Raw genomic sequence first — 15,041 nt, 5'->3', positions numbered from 1 at the left:
CCTGTCTCGAAAAACCAAAAAAAAAAAAAAAAAAGATGCCCAGAACCCCTGGCTCCTCTTCTGGAGCCTCCTGGGTTGTCCCACAGCCCAGCAGATAAAGCAATAATATCAGCTCTACTAAGGAGTTCTGAAGGCCCTACCCAAGATGTGGCCCCGTCTTGACAAGTTAGAGGCTATACTGTAAACCTGTTACATGGTTTTGTTTTGAGACAGGGTTGCTTCATTTAGCCCAGGCTAGCCTCAAACTTGCCATATAGCTAAGGATGACCCTTGAGACCCTGACAATCCTCTCTTTACATTGTTGAGTGCTGGGGTTATGGACATCACCACTCCACTCGGGTTTGCCGAGGTTTATGTATTTGCTTTTGTTTCCTTTTGGGTTTCTCTGTGTAGCCCTGGCTGTCCTGGAACTCGCTCTGTACACCAGGCTGGCCTCGAACTCAGAGATCTGCCTGCCTCCTGAGTGCTGGGATTAAAAGCGTGCGCCACTACCGTCCAGCTAGTTGGCTCTCCTTAGCAGGCTGAGGATTCACTGAGCACCCACAGGTTGAGGGAAGAAATCTGGCTAATCAGTCTCTGCAGGGCTGAAGTGTGGCGGCCTTCTGGGGGTATAGCAGCTGCTCCAGAGACCCCCATTCTCCTCAGGCTGGGGGAGGGAGGGGAAGGAAGAGAAAGGGGAGGGCCTCTCTCAGTCTGTCTGTCTCTATCTCATACCAGACGCTGCTCGGTGGCAATGTCCTTGTCTAGATGGGTCGCTATAGGTATATAAGGTATCTCATAGCCCAGGTTAGCCTTCAGTCAGCTGTATAGGGGGAAGGGAGGGAAAATTATAAAATGGAAAGAAAGAACCAGAACACAGACTTCTGTGTTCAAGCTTTCAAGCACTTTCATCGGAGGTCATGCCTGAGTGTAACTTGCTTCCGTTTTTTCATGTATTAGGCTCATTCTCAGATGTGACCCATTGCTATGGTGGGCTAAAGCTACAGCCATATACCCTCTCAGTCTGTGGGTGGGGAGCAAGGCCCCTCTTCCATAAAAGGACGAGGAAAGAGATACCTGGATCCCCGACAGGCAGACAGCTGAGTGTCCCAAGAAGGGACAGCAGCAACCACTCTCCATCCCATGTCATCTTTCCACAGCTATATCTTCCGGCCAAGCTGTACCCGCCTGGGGCAGTGGGCCATTGGGTACGTGAGCTCCGATGGAAGCATCCTGCAAACCATTCCTCTCAACAAACCTCTGGTGCAAGTGCTCCTGAAGGGACAAAAGGACGGCATGTGAGTCCCCAGACTGATAGGAAAAGGGTGTCAGCAAAATCCACTTGGAAAGATTTAGCACCAATCAGGCGTTTGGCTTGAAGATACAGTCGTGGACACAGCCGGCACACCAAGCTGCAACGCCACAAGCTGCCAGCAGGGGGCTGCCGGGTTCTCAAGGCAGAGGAATGTCTGCAGCCAGGCAGAGGGTTGCAAAGTGCAAGATCCCTTCCGCAGAATGGACTTCAAAGGCTGTGCTTCTAGGGACTGTATCCTGCTCTAGGGTCTCGATTGTCAGGTCAGGGGCGGGGAAACAGCCAAACTAGTGGTTTTCCACCTGTAACCTCAGCTGCCTCGGGTGGTTTCCTGAAGGAAGTTGCCCGCGGTGGGGAGGGGAGGGGCCAACGGCTCTCCAGGGTTCTCTCTCACCCTGATCTTGTGTGGTTTGCCCTGCTGGGGATGCTTCCTAACTAGGCCAGATGCTACCGATGAGCTGCGGGGCTGGTGTGAGATAGAGAGAGAAGAGAGGTATAGGTGCACAGACCTGTTGCTTCTCACTGTTCACCAGGCTCCTTTTCTACAGAATAGCAAGAGCCTTGAGTTATTACAAACAAAACTTACTCCTAAGGAACAGGCAAGCTTATGTCACCTTCATGATCCCTTTTTGTACCTTTTTTTTTTTTTTTAAGAATGTATTTGGTCTTTTGTTCTTTGTTTTGAAAATGTACTGGTCTTGAGCAGGAGGGAGATATGTGGGTTGTGTGTGTGTAAGTATTCAAGGTACAGGAGTATCCTGAGACGTGCGTTGTAAGCTACACTGTGAGATTCTTGTTCAGCAAGAAAAAGAAAAAAGTATGAACAGATCATACTGGGGCCGTGGCACAGTGGTAGAGCCCCTGCCTAAAATGCTCCAGGCTAGGTCAACACTACAAAATAGAACACAGATCCTGGAAGGCCAGAAGTTTAGATTTCTTTCTTGATTCTCAGGCTGGAGGCCAACAGTTCAGTGCATTCTCTAAAATGATCAAGTGGACAGTTCTGTCCCAGGGATTGGAGAGTACACTTGCTCTGGGAAGTGCCAGTGTGGGCGTGTGCCAGGTCCTAATACGCATGAGCACAGACACACACTCACACATGCACATACTCATGGATGCATACACCTATGCGTGCATGCACGCATACCAGGTAGATGAGGTAAGCGGGTCTTTGTGAGCCCAGCCCCTCAGAGCCCAACTCTGTTCTTCCCTCAGCTTCCTCTTCCCTGATGGAAAGAACCACAACCCAGACCTGACTGAGCTCTGCCAGGCAGAACCCTACCAGCGCATCCAAGTGTCAGAGGTGAGTTCCACACTCACATCCACTACCAGCTACTCAGCTCGGAGATCTGGGGATGTGGTGCTGGCTTGGAGCCGTGTACATATGAACCAACCCTTGCTTCTCTGAGGCTCTCTGAGTTCCTCCACTGGGAACTGTGGCCTCTGCAGCCTCCTCTCCAGGGTTTTTTCCTTGGATATCGAATGAAGAAAAGAGCTTCTGAGATCATCAAAACAGCTGATGCATTTGAGTGTTTATCAGCTCTGAGTCTGAGCAGACACCCAGCCAGAAGAGCCAAGATGTTTTTCTTTTTGTTTGTAGGATGGAACCAGAAACTTGTGCTTGCTACACTAGAGTTCAACCACTGACCCACGCCCCCAGGCCCTCACTGGGGGAGTCTAGGCAGGGGCTCTACCACTGAGCCACACCCCAGCCCCTCACTGGGGGAGTCTAGGCAGGGGCTCTACCACTGAGCCACGCCCCCAGCCCCTCACTGGGGGATTCTAGGCAGGGGCTCTACCACTGAGCCACGCCCCCAGCCCCTCACTGGGGGATTCTAGGCAGAGGCTCTACCACTGAGGTATCCTCCCATGTTTTTAAATAAGGAAATAGCTTATTGACTATACTGTAAAGGACTGGGCAGTAACATGAGCACTGACTATAGGCAGTGCAGCCAAGCCTGATGACATCACTTCAGTTCCCAGGATCCCCGGGGTGGGAGGAGAGAACCGAGTGGTCCCCTGACCGCCATATGGCACCATGGCGCACATGTACTGAGAGAGCTACAGACATTCAGCCTTGGTTTTTGTGGGATCCCCCCGCTGCCCGCCATGGTGGTGGTGCTGGTAGTGGTGGTTATTATTGTTGTTATTTCAAGATCTCTCTTAATAGCCCTGGCTGTTCTGGAATTTGTTTAGGTAGTGGTCTACGTTGCCGGCCTTAAACTCATAAAATCCATCTGGTATCAAAGGTATGCACCTCAGTGCCTGGTCCTTGAGGTTTTGGTGCAAGGATTTTCTATGTAGCTGAGCCTGGAGCTCTTAATCCTCCTGCCTCAGCCTCTGGAGGAATTACAGGCCTTTGACACCATGAAATATTTTTAGCCTAAGTACGTTCCATTCTATATTTAAGATTCTATCTCTGTGCGTAAACCAAGCTGGCCTTGAACTCACTGAGATCCGCCTCCCTCAGCCTCCAGAGTGCTGGGATTAAAGGCATGTGCCACCACTGCCCAACTTTATATAACTTTTAAAATAACTTTTAAAATATATTTTAAATATTTAATTTTATTATTTAAAAAATTATTTTGTATGTATGAGTATTTGCCTACATGTATGTGCCCCCATCTGTATGTAGTGTCCACAGAAGCCAGAAGAGGGTGTCAGATCCCCTGGAATTAGAGACTTGTTTAAAGCTAAAAAGCACCAGCATTCCCAAGTGAAGAGGAATCCAGAAAATAAGTCTCTTGTCCAGGGTTGAAGACACGCTTGATCTGGTGTGACTCTTGGCTGCAGTCCACTGCTGGATGGGCTGAGTCCCGCCTCCGGGATGCACAATAAGATCCTGTGGCCAGGAAAGATGAAGAGCCGTAGAGACCGATGAGCGTCTCGGGTGCACTGGCCTTCCATCTGGTTGTCGGTTTTCTGTGAGGGGTCGTGTTTTGGTGGTGGTGGCTTGGTTTGGTTCAGAGACAAGTTTTCATGAACCCCAGGCTGGCCTCAAAGCCCCTGTGTAACTGAAAGGGACCCCCCTGCATGTCCTTGTTCCCCCACCCCAGCCAGTGCTAGGATTACGGACCTGTGCAGGCACATCCAGTTCATGTGGGGCTGGCGCTAGAGCCCAAGGCTTCCCAAGAATCAGGCAAACCTGCCAACCGTGCTAATCCCCAGCCCCAGCCTTGAACTCTGGAGAGTGTGCAGGCTGGCAAAGATTTTGAGAACCGTCCTCCTGACCAGCCCCACTCCCACCCCACCCCCTGTCCATTTTTCTCCCAGGAGCAACTGCTGCTCTACCAAGCCATGAATTCCACGTTCCAGCTGTGCAAGATCTGTGCAGAGAGGGACAAGGACGTGAGGATCGAGCCTTGTGGGCATCTTCTCTGCAGCTGCTGCCTAGCTGCCTGGCAGGTGGGGCTTCCATCTGCCCTCTGCCCCGCCCCCACCTCCCCACCCCTCCTCTAAAAGCCCCATCTGGATCTTCCAGGGGCCTCATTGAGTATGTGAGGAAACAGGGCTCCAGAGAGAACCGACGTCTGTCTGGTGGGGCTCTCTACACTGCTGCCGGCTGGCGTAGCCGTCTCAGGCCGAGTCCACCCTCCACTTCTCCCTGAGCCGCTACTTAATGCATTTTTAAAAAGGGCCCCTTTTCTCCCTCGCAACAGGCCTTGTGGAGTCAATAGCTTCCCTTACTGGACCTTGACTTCAAAGAATAGAACTTAAGATGCCATCAATCCATAGCACAGAGCCTACAGCACAGGCCTCAGCAGCTCTGCCGGGCTGGGCCCTGGCCTGTGGGTCCCTCCTGGATTCAGCGTATACCAGCCCCATCCCAACCTGCTACCAGCCTCCCCCTCCCCACCTCCCACCCCAGAGCTGGGCTCTCTTCTGCCATCCCCACCCCGACTCCCCTTACTGGAGGTCTTTTGAAGTCAGAAGGGACACAGGAGACAGCAGGGTGAGTGACATTTTTTCTTTTTTTGTCCCCAGGACTCGGACAGCCAGACCTGTCCCTTCTGCCGTTGTGAGATCAAAGGTCGAGAGGCTGTGAGTATCTGTCAGGCACAAGAGAGGCCAACGGAGGTCAGGACTGCTGCAGATGACTCAAGAGACAACTGTCACCAGGAGGCTGCCGAGCGGAAACTGGGGCCGGTGAGCAGAGACAGGAAGAACCTGGAACCACTGTTCCGAGGGTCTGAGAGAGGAGGGCTGATACTGAAGTCCTGGATCTGAGGGAGGAGGCTGGACTCAATACATCTGGATCTGAGGTATGGGGCCTGGGACCTGGACTCTGGGTGTGAGGGAGGAGTGTCTAAAACAGGATGCTTAGATGCTAATGTTCCTGACTTTGTGCCTGGCTGCCCTGGCTTTCCCTGGCAGTCTGACCTGCAGGGGGAGACCCTGAACCTGTTGTATGTAGAGTCTGCCCAGCGCCCCCTGCTGGCCACTAATAAAAACGCGTGAGGGTGTGAGGAACATAGTCCGTATAATCTGCCTCCTGTCTCCTCTAGGTGACTCCCTCTGCTCCCCCACTGCCCCCTGAAGATCCATTCCCTCAGAGACCCCAAGACAGAGGCTGGCTGACACTGGTGAGTGAGGTCTGAGATGGGTGGCTGGGGCCTCATTTCACCCTGGCGTGGCCACACTGGGGGTCACAGGAACGGTCTCATCTTCAGCACCAATGTTAAGATGCCATCCACTTCCTTTTTGAGGGTTGGTGAGTGGTTCTCTGTGTAGCCCAGGCTGTCCTGGAACCCACTCTGTAGAGCAGGCTGGCCTAGAACGCAGAGATCCGCCTGCCTCTGCCTCCCAAGTGCTGGGATTAAAGGCAATTATCCGGCCTAAATTTTTAGAAATATTTTGTGTAGATGAGTGTTTGGCCTGCATGTATTTCTGTGCACCGTGAACATGTAGCAGAGAGAAGGTCAGATCTAGAACTGGAGTTACAGTTACAGATGGTTGTGAGCTGCCATGCGGGAGCTGGGAATCGAACCTGGGTCCTTTGCAAGAGCAGCCAGTGCTCTTAATTGCTGAACCATCGCTCCAGCCCTCCTTTATTTTTTTAATATTTATTTATTTGTTTATTTATTTATTATATGTGAGTACACTGTAGCTGTCTTTAGACACTCCAGAAGAGGGCATCAGATCTTGTTACGGATGGTTGTGAGCCACCATGTGGTTACTGGGATTTGAACTCAGGACCTTTGGAAGAGCAGTCAGCACTCTTAACCACTGAGCCATCTCACCAGCCCCAGCCTCCTTTCTTTTCTTTTCTTCTCTTCCACCTCTACTTCCTCCTCCCCCTTCTGCTCCTCCCACTTCTCTCTCCTCCCCCTCCTCCTCCCCTCCTTTTCCTTCCTCCTCCTCTTTCCTATCCTTTTGAAGGCAGGTTCTTAGTATGACTTCCAGGCTGGCTTAAACTTTCCACCCTCCTGCCTCAGCCTCCTGAGTTTTGGGTGAACAATGCGTTCTTCAGCCCAGCTCCCACATGCTCATCCCTTAAATGAGCTCTGTTTTGCATTGTCTTCCCACCCCTGGGTCTTCTGAGATCCTCCCCGATGGGGAAGGCAGCCATCCCTGCCATCTAGCTAAGCCCACACTGGCTGCTATCAATACCCAGCCGACTTGAAACAGCTCAGGAAATCCGGGAACGTTATTCTACCACAGCAAGGAGAGAGAGCCAGCAGGAAGGGGGGCCGGAGCACCCGGGGAGGGAAGCTAAAAACAGAACTGGACCCATGGCCAAAGGCAAATGGAAACATTAGGAGGCACTCAGCTGGCTCCCCGAGGACAAGGAGGGGCCACAGCCAGGATGGCAGCCTGCCGGTCACCTCCAGCCTCGTGGGTTCCCCTTGACCTGGGCCGCACACTCTGCCTGGCATGAGACTTTCCCTGCCCTCTACACTTTCCTGTGAACCTCCTACTCGTTCGTTCTCCCAAACACATCAGGAAAGAGAAAGCCTTGGGCACACCCCTTGCCAGAAAGGTGGCTGTACTTTTGAGAGCAGTTCAAATGTTCTTGGCATTGTTAGGTCCTTCACCCCCTCCTCCTCCTCGTCCTCCTCTTCCTCTTCCTCCGCCTCCTCCTCATCACCACCACTACCATCATCATCATCATCATCATCATCATCATCATCATATTCAATTAGTTAGTTTTAGGCCAGCCTGGTGTACTCAGCAAGTTCCAGTACATCCAGGGCTACACAGAGAGACCCTGTTTCAAACAAACAAACAAACAAACAAAGATTTATTCATTTTAGTGTTTGTGTTTTACCTGTATGTCTGTATTGTGCATGTCTGGTGTCCAGGGAGATCAGAAGAGGGTGTTGGATCCCCTAGAACTGGAGTTACAGACAGTTGTTAAGGCACAATGGGGGTGCTCGGAACTGAACCCCAGGTCTCTGCATGATCAGCCAGTGCCTCTAACCACTGTGCCATCTTTCCAGCCCCATTATTTAATTTTATGTAGCCCTGCCTGGAACTCACTCTGTAGACCAGGATGGTTTAGAACTCACAGAGATCCTCCAACCTCCCAAGTGCTGTGATCAAAGGCCTGTGCCACCAAGTCTGGCATCTTTTATTTTATGTGTATGTGTGTAGGCCTGGTGCATGGTGGGTAGGTACTCTGTGCATAAAGGTGAGTGCAATGTCTACAAAAGTTAGAAGAGGGCAGCAGATCCCCTGGAACTGGAGTTACAGATGTTTGTGAGCCACCAGGTGGTAAGGGGGGGGGGCTTAATCTTGCGCTAAATCCTGGGCCATCTCTCCAGCACCCCTCCCATCTTTATTTTGAGGTTCTAAGGATTGAAACCAGGGACTCGTTTATTGTAGACAAGTACTCCACTGAGCCTCACCCTAGCCCTTCTCTGATGGCCTCCAGCCATGTATTACCACTGAACCATGCCCAAAGCCCCTCCCTCCTTTTTAAAGGGGTCTCATGGCTTCTTCACATACGCCATTCTGGTGACAGCCTGGTAAGGTGGGTACCACTGTGATCCCAGCATCCAGAGGAGACACTGAGAGACCACGAGCATAGGGGATTTAGACCTGGGAACCAGATACCAGGCTGCAGGCTGGATGAGATGGTGCGCATTCTCGATCATAGCGATTGTGATGGAGACTCATGTACAGTCCTTCTGTGCGTGCGCGTGCGTCCTTGGCAGGACCCGGTTACACAAAACCAGAACCCTGTCTGAGCCCGAAGTGCTCTTAGATGCTCTTGCCTCAGCTTTCCCAGTCCTGATTCTTTTTTAGTTGTTTGGTTACATTTTGTGTTTTGGTTTTTGTTTTTTTTTTTCAAGACAGAGTTTCTCTGTGTAGCCCTGGCTGTACTAGAAATCACTCTGTAGACCAGGCTGGCCATGAACTCAGAGATCCACCTGCCTCTGCCTCCCGAGTGCTGGGATTAAAGGTGTGCGCCACCACCACTGGGCCCCAGTCCTGTTATTTATGGATCTAGGCTACCTACCAAGCCTTGCCCTTCCAACAGGCAACAAGCCCCACCCCTTCTAGCTTGGAGCCTCCCTCCCCCCCCTTCTGGTCTGTCCTCATGGGCCCTGGCGATGGAACTCAGGACATGAGGTTCGGCAGCACGCGCCTTTATGCACTGAGTTGTCCCACCGGCCCAGGAGACATTCCGATTCCCTTCTTTCAGGCACCACTCGCCCTGCCCAGGCTCCGACCTCCACTTCCTCTCCCCAAAATGGCATCGGTTCTGTGGGAAGTCACCTCCAGGCCCCGGGCCAGGGAGGAGGCCCCAGAGTAAGTAGAAAGCCTTTCATGTTTTGAGGCCTCGGGGTCTTGGGGGAGAGGGGACAGAGGGAAAAGACTGAGTCCCATGAAACCAACACCTCCTGGTGACTCTCTCCATGGCAGAAGCTCCTGAGAGGGAAAACACCCCTCCCGCAGACTCCAGAGGACCCCGAGTTGCGCCCAAAGCCCAGAGGCTAGGTGAGTCCTCCTTGCTTCCCTTCCGTCCCAGATGTGACTGGACCTGGCACAATTATCATCAGGGCATTCGAGACCCTGTCTAAAAACAAAAGAGAGGGAGTCTAGTGATGTGGGTTTTGGTTGAGCCTTTGTCTGCCTCAAAGCCCTGGGTTCTGTCCTTGGCACTTTGTAAACTGAGGAGCGACAAGGGTCTGTAATCACAGCACTCAGGAGATGGAGGTAGGATCAGGGTCTGCTACATGAGTTCCAGGTCAGCCTGAGCTACATGAGATTTACCTTTTTCTTTAAAAAAAAAAAAAAAAGCCGGGCATGGTGGTGCACGCCTTTAATCCCAGCACTCAGGAGGCAGAGGCAGGCGGATTTCTGAGTTCGAGGCCGGCCTGGTCTACAAAGTAAGTTCCAGGACAGCCAGGGCTACACAGAGAAACCCTGTCTTGAAAAAAACAAACAAACAAAAAATTCCAATTGCACTTAATGTATTTCCTTTGTGATGGGGGTATAGCACGTGCCGCGGTGTATGTAGGGGGTTAGAGAACAACTTCCGGGAGTCCGTCAAGTCCTCATGTCTGCCGGCCTTTCCTGCTAAGCTGCCTTGCTGACCTTATGTTTCCAAACAACAACAAACGAGGTTTGGGAGGGAGAATCCAACTGTTAAGAGTGGACCCTGCTCTTGCCCAGGACTGAGTTTCAGTTCCCAGCACCTATGTTAAGTGGCTCATGATTGCCTGCATCTCCAGCTCCCGGGAAATCCATCGCCCCCTTCTGGCCTCCTCAGGCATTGCACCCATGTGCACATACCCACACGCACAAATTAAAAATAAACTACTTTTATTAAACATAAATAAGCAGGGCGCTGGTGGCACACTCCCTTAATCGCAGCACTCAGGAGGCAGAGGCAGAGGTCAAGGCCAGTCTGCTCTACAGAGTGAGTTCCAAGAGAACCAGGGCTACACAGGGAAATCCTGTATCAAAAAAGCAGATAAGGAGTGAGTGAGTGAGTGAGTGAATGAGTGAGTGAGTGAGTGAATAAAAACTCTAACACCCTTTTCTTCCTCACAGCAGGGCACCTGGACTGGAGAAAGGGAGCCTTGGGGCTGGAAGGAGTGACAAAGCAGAAATAAAGTGAATCCTGATCCTTCAATCCTCCGGTGTGTGAGGGAGACCAACAGTGCCACCAGGGGGCGTCGTGGTTCTGAGGAAGGATGGTCTCTAGACCTGACCCCTGACCCTACCCGATTAACTCAGGAACCTGGGCCCCCTCCACCCTCAGGTATTCCCACCCAGGAGCCCCTCCTCCATCCAAAATGGAGTTCTACATCACAGTTCTCAGCTAACCACGCACCCAGCCCTGCCCACCATTCGGTCAGTCACCAGCCCTTAGGGTCCTAGACCTAAACCCAGAAATCCCTCTGGATGTTTTCAGCAGTTAGGGACTTCACTTGCCTACCTCGTCCTTCCCTCTCACCCTTTCTCAAAAAATACTGTACCCACTGGTTTCAAGCAAGCTGTTGACTCTTCTCCAGCACTCTCACTGACTCTGGAGGGACTGAGGCTCCATTTATTTTAGATTCAACCAGCCCGTGGCTTCCACACCCTCTCTCTCTTACCCATTGTCCACCAGGCCACTTGTACCATGCACCTGGAGTCCAATGAAGACAGGCCTCAGCAGGCCTAAGATGGGCATAGCTACTTGGAAGGGGACACCAGGAGACTCTAGGAAGCCAGAGGGAGGCACCTAGTCTGACCCAGGTAATCAGGGAAGGCTTCCAGGAAGAGGGGACATCTGAGATTATAGAGATGAGGAGTCCGTGTCCCATGGGAAGGGGGCTGGCAAGCTTGACTCACAGATAAGTAACAAATAATAACAAGTAACAAGAACCACTTCAGGAACACAAGGGAATTTATTGAGAGGGTTTTTTTTTGGGTCAGTCACAGAGTCCCAGCAGCAGCTTGGAGAGCTGGGTTCGGAAGGCAGTGAGACAGACGGGTGGCAGCTAGCCAGCAAGGGCCATCGACGGAACCGCTCTACGGAACCGGTTTGATGAGGACAGCACAGGTTCCCCAGTGACCTGAGCATGCTACAGTCACCTGCTGCTTGCACTGTCACTAAAGCAGGGTGTCGCTGCCCTTTTGCTCATCACTGGCTCATCAAAAGTCAGTCAGAGTAGCAGGTGATGGTGGTGATCATTTAACTTGTTGGGGTTGCCACAGGCTGGTAAAGGAAGATAGAGGTCTCATTTGATGGTTCTGGCTCAGGATCCCATCGGAAGATGCAACCAGTAGGTCCTGGGACCTGGAGGTATTAGCAGAATCACCATTGTCTAGAATCCCCCAGTGAGGGGCTGGGGGCGGACATGATGGTTCACAACTCTAATTTCAGCACTCAAGGATCGAAGACAGGCCAATCCCAAATTCAAGGCTAGCCTAGGCTACATAGCAAGACTATCAGCAACAACAAAAACTGATGAAACAAGCTCTCAGCTGTGGGAAGAGGACTACTCCAATGATTTTTACAGAAGTTTTGTGGGCTGTTTTCCATCATGGCAGTGTGTGGTTCTGCTTCTAGTACCTTCTGTTGGTTATGTCCCTCAAATCTCACAGATCCAAGGGGAAGAAACAAAGGTCCCTACTTTCATCTTTCCATTCTTCCTTTCTTCTTTTCTTGTGTGATTGGATAGAACCTAAGGTGTCTGGCTGCCAATCAAGCACTCTGTCATTGAGGCACGCCCCCCAGCCCCTCACTGGGGGATTCTAGGCAGGGGCTCTACCACTGAGCCACGCCCCCAGCCCCTCACTGGGGGATTCTAGGCAGGGGCTCTACCACTGAGCCACGCCCCCAGCCCCTCTCTGGGGGATTCTAGGCAGGGGTTCTACCACTGAGCCACGCCCCCAGGCCCTCACTGGAGGATTCTAGGCAGGGGCTCTACCACTGAGCCATGGCCTCACCACTCACCAGAGGATTCTAGACAAATGCTCTACTGAGCCAAGGCTTCACTACACACTTCCTCATGCAGGGAATGTCAAGATCTGATTATAGACAGTCTTGTGGGGTGAGAAATTGTTTCTGCCATCTTTAGAAAACAGGATCTGCTCCAGCTGCCATGAGTGGAAAGGCTAGCCAGGGCTGGCTTCCTCTGTAGCGCTCACTCCTAATTCACATGTCTGGCATGACTTTCCCAGCTTAGATCACCTTGGCTCCCAGTGGCAGGACAACAAACACCTGCCACTGTCAGTTTCCATAGAGGGCGTGGAGCTTCCAGCCGTGAGGGACGGCGCGAAGCCAGGAATGGGGCAGATGGCAAGTATCCGATGCCTAACAGTACCCAGCACGGCACGGGCGAGATGTCTCGGGCAGTAAGAGGAGGGCGCCAAGTCTGACCAGTTGGATTGGCTCCCTGGAAGACACAGGGGGGAGGGCAGCATAGACTCCAGAGGTTGTCTTTGACTCAGTGCGCAATGCCCCCATCCATATTAATGTTAATAATGTAGTTTTAAAAGTTATTATTAAAGGCCGTGTGTGGTGTCACATGCCTTAAATGTCAGCACTCGGGAGGCAGAGGGAGGCGGATCTCTGAGTTCGAGGCCAGCCTGGTCTACAGGGCTAGTTCCAGGACAGCCAGGGATACACAGAGAAATCTTGTCTTAAAGCATCAACAACAAAAAAGCATTATTGACTACCCATTTGAACACCTTATTTTAAAAATAAGTTCTTGTGTAGCTCAGCCTGGCTTTGAATCTACCATGTAGCCAATGGTGGCTGAAGTCCTGATCCTCCTGTCTCCACCACCCAAGTGCTAAGGTTACAGATGTGTGCCACCATGCACAGCTCTCGTCTTTTGGTGTGTGTGTGTGTGTGTGTGTGAGATGTATTGCGGGTGTGTAATATATTGCAGTGTGTGATATATTGCGGAGTGTATGTTTGATGTATTGGATATGTGTATGAGAGAGATTGGTGTATGTATGTACATGTGAGTGCATGTCGTGTCTTGTGTTGTGTGGAGGTGGAGATGTGTATTGTCTCTGTATGTGATTTATTGGTGTGTGTGTGTGTGTGTGTGTGTGTGTGTGTGTGTGTGATGTATTGCTGTGTGTGTAATGTATTGGGTTGTGTGTGATGTATTGGGGTGTGTACACACATGTATGGAGGCCAAAAGCTTAGCTTGTGTATCTTCCTTAGTCATGCTCCAGTCTTGCTGCCCAGAACACCCTGGCCATCCTCCTGCCTCTGCCTGTTGTGTAGCAGTTTTCCCCAAGTTAAAGCATTTCATCTTGGAGGAATTCACAAATCTCAGGAAGTCCCTGAAACTGACAAATTGCACATACCCCTCCTCCCCCACGAATCCTTATATGATCAGTAAGGACCACTGAGGAGCGAGGATGGCTCTCCGACTCTTCAAGTTGCCTGCAGGCCGTGCAGTGACTTCCAGGTTTCACTCAGATCAGTGTGGGCTTTGGTGATGAAAGTCTGTGAGCCATCCCTGCACCTGTAAGTGACCCACAGTAAACTCATTTGTTCACTTTGCTCTGTCATGGGTTTTCTGTCTGGGATGGGTGGATATTTTTACATGCCTCCCTAGGAATAGTGTCAGACATGTGTTCCGCAGTGCTGGGGTTACAGATGCACGCTGCATGCCCCAGCTTTCATGTGGATGGGCACTGGGGATCCAAACTCGGGATCCTTAATCTTGTTCAGCAAGAACGTAAACGACTGGGAAATCTCCATTTAGTTCAATTTGTTTAACTCTGTAACTCAGACCAGCCTGGAACTTATTGTGTGGTTGTTTTTTTTTTTATGACTTTGTTTGTTATTGTTTGAGACAGAGTCCTACTATGTAGTCCCCGTTGCTGTCCTAGAACTGCTTAGACAAAGCCAGCTTTGAATTTTTGGTGATTCTCCATTCTCTGCCTCTACATGTAAAGTACTGCTACACACACGCACACACACACACAAAACTAAAACAACAGCAATAATAATAACAGCCAGGTGGTAGTCCATACCTTTAATCACACCATTCAGAGAGGCAGGCGAATCCCTGCAAACTCAACCCAGCCTGGCCTAGGGAGTACGTTTCTGGCCAGCGGAGCCTACACAGTAGTATAGTAGTAAGACCATTTCAAAATGATGATGATGATGACAATGAACTAATTAAGCCTGGCAATAGTGGCCCAGTCCTTTAATCCCATCACTTGGGAAGCAGAAGCAGACAGATCTGAATTCAAGGTCAGCCTGGCCTACAAAATGGGATCCAGGACAGCCAGGGCTATACAGAGAAACCCTATTGCGAAAGCCAGCCCTCTCCCAAAAACACTAATTAAAATACAGCCAGACCCAGAAACAGTGGCATGCACCTGTAATCCCAACACTTGAAAGAAGATGGAAGGAAGATTAGAAGTTCATGGTCATCCTCAGCTACATAGTATTCTAAGCCACCCTGGGCCACTACCTTAAAACAGCAATACATTCTGGTAAGGAGTGATTGTGAACAAAGTATGGGGCTAGGAAGATGGCTGTAGGTGTTTGAATGACAGTGGCCCTTTGGGCTCGTAGCTCATGAATGCTTAGCTGCCAGGGAGTGGAACTGCTTGAGAAGGATTAGGAGGTGTGGCCCTGTTGGAGGAAGTGTGTCACTGGGCATGGACTTTGAGGTGTCAAAAGCCTACACAAGACCTATCCTCTCTCTCTCCTCTCCTCTTCTCTCTCTCTCTCTCTTTCTCTCTCTCTCTCTCTCTCTCTCTCTCTCTCTCTCTCTCTCTCTCTCTCTCTGGGTCAGGATGTAGCTCAGGTATTGTTCTAGCACCCTTCAAG

At 51.1% G+C, this 15,041-nt stretch overlaps 1 protein-coding gene across 1 annotated transcript in view; it reads left to right on the top strand.

The window, feature by feature from the left end:
- Window positions 1-10,347, top strand: part of Cblc (Cbl proto-oncogene C) — a 15,599-nt gene extending 5,252 nt beyond the window's left edge. The window contains exons 5-12 of the mRNA XM_021219755.2: window positions 1,140-1,277; window positions 2,507-2,594; window positions 4,565-4,696; window positions 5,276-5,437; window positions 5,797-5,874; window positions 8,940-9,046; window positions 9,161-9,235; window positions 10,295-10,347. Coding sequence (XP_021075414.1) covers window positions 1,140-1,277; window positions 2,507-2,594; window positions 4,565-4,696; window positions 5,276-5,437; window positions 5,797-5,874; window positions 8,940-9,046; window positions 9,161-9,170 — 715 coding nt within the window. The 3' untranslated portion in view covers window positions 9,171-9,235; window positions 10,295-10,347. The remainder of the gene's footprint in view (window positions 1-1,139; window positions 1,278-2,506; window positions 2,595-4,564; window positions 4,697-5,275; window positions 5,438-5,796; window positions 5,875-8,939; window positions 9,047-9,160; window positions 9,236-10,294) is intronic.
- The last annotated feature ends 4,694 nt before the right edge of the window (window positions 10,348-15,041 follow it).

This window comes from Mus pahari, chromosome 19 (genome assembly GCF_900095145.1).
Source record: "Mus pahari chromosome 19, PAHARI_EIJ_v1.1, whole genome shotgun sequence".
Classification (NCBI taxonomy): domain Eukaryota; kingdom Metazoa; phylum Chordata; class Mammalia; order Rodentia; family Muridae; genus Mus; species Mus pahari.
The sequence above is the reverse complement of the archived record's forward strand: the minus strand, read 5'-3'. Positions and strand labels throughout refer to the sequence as shown.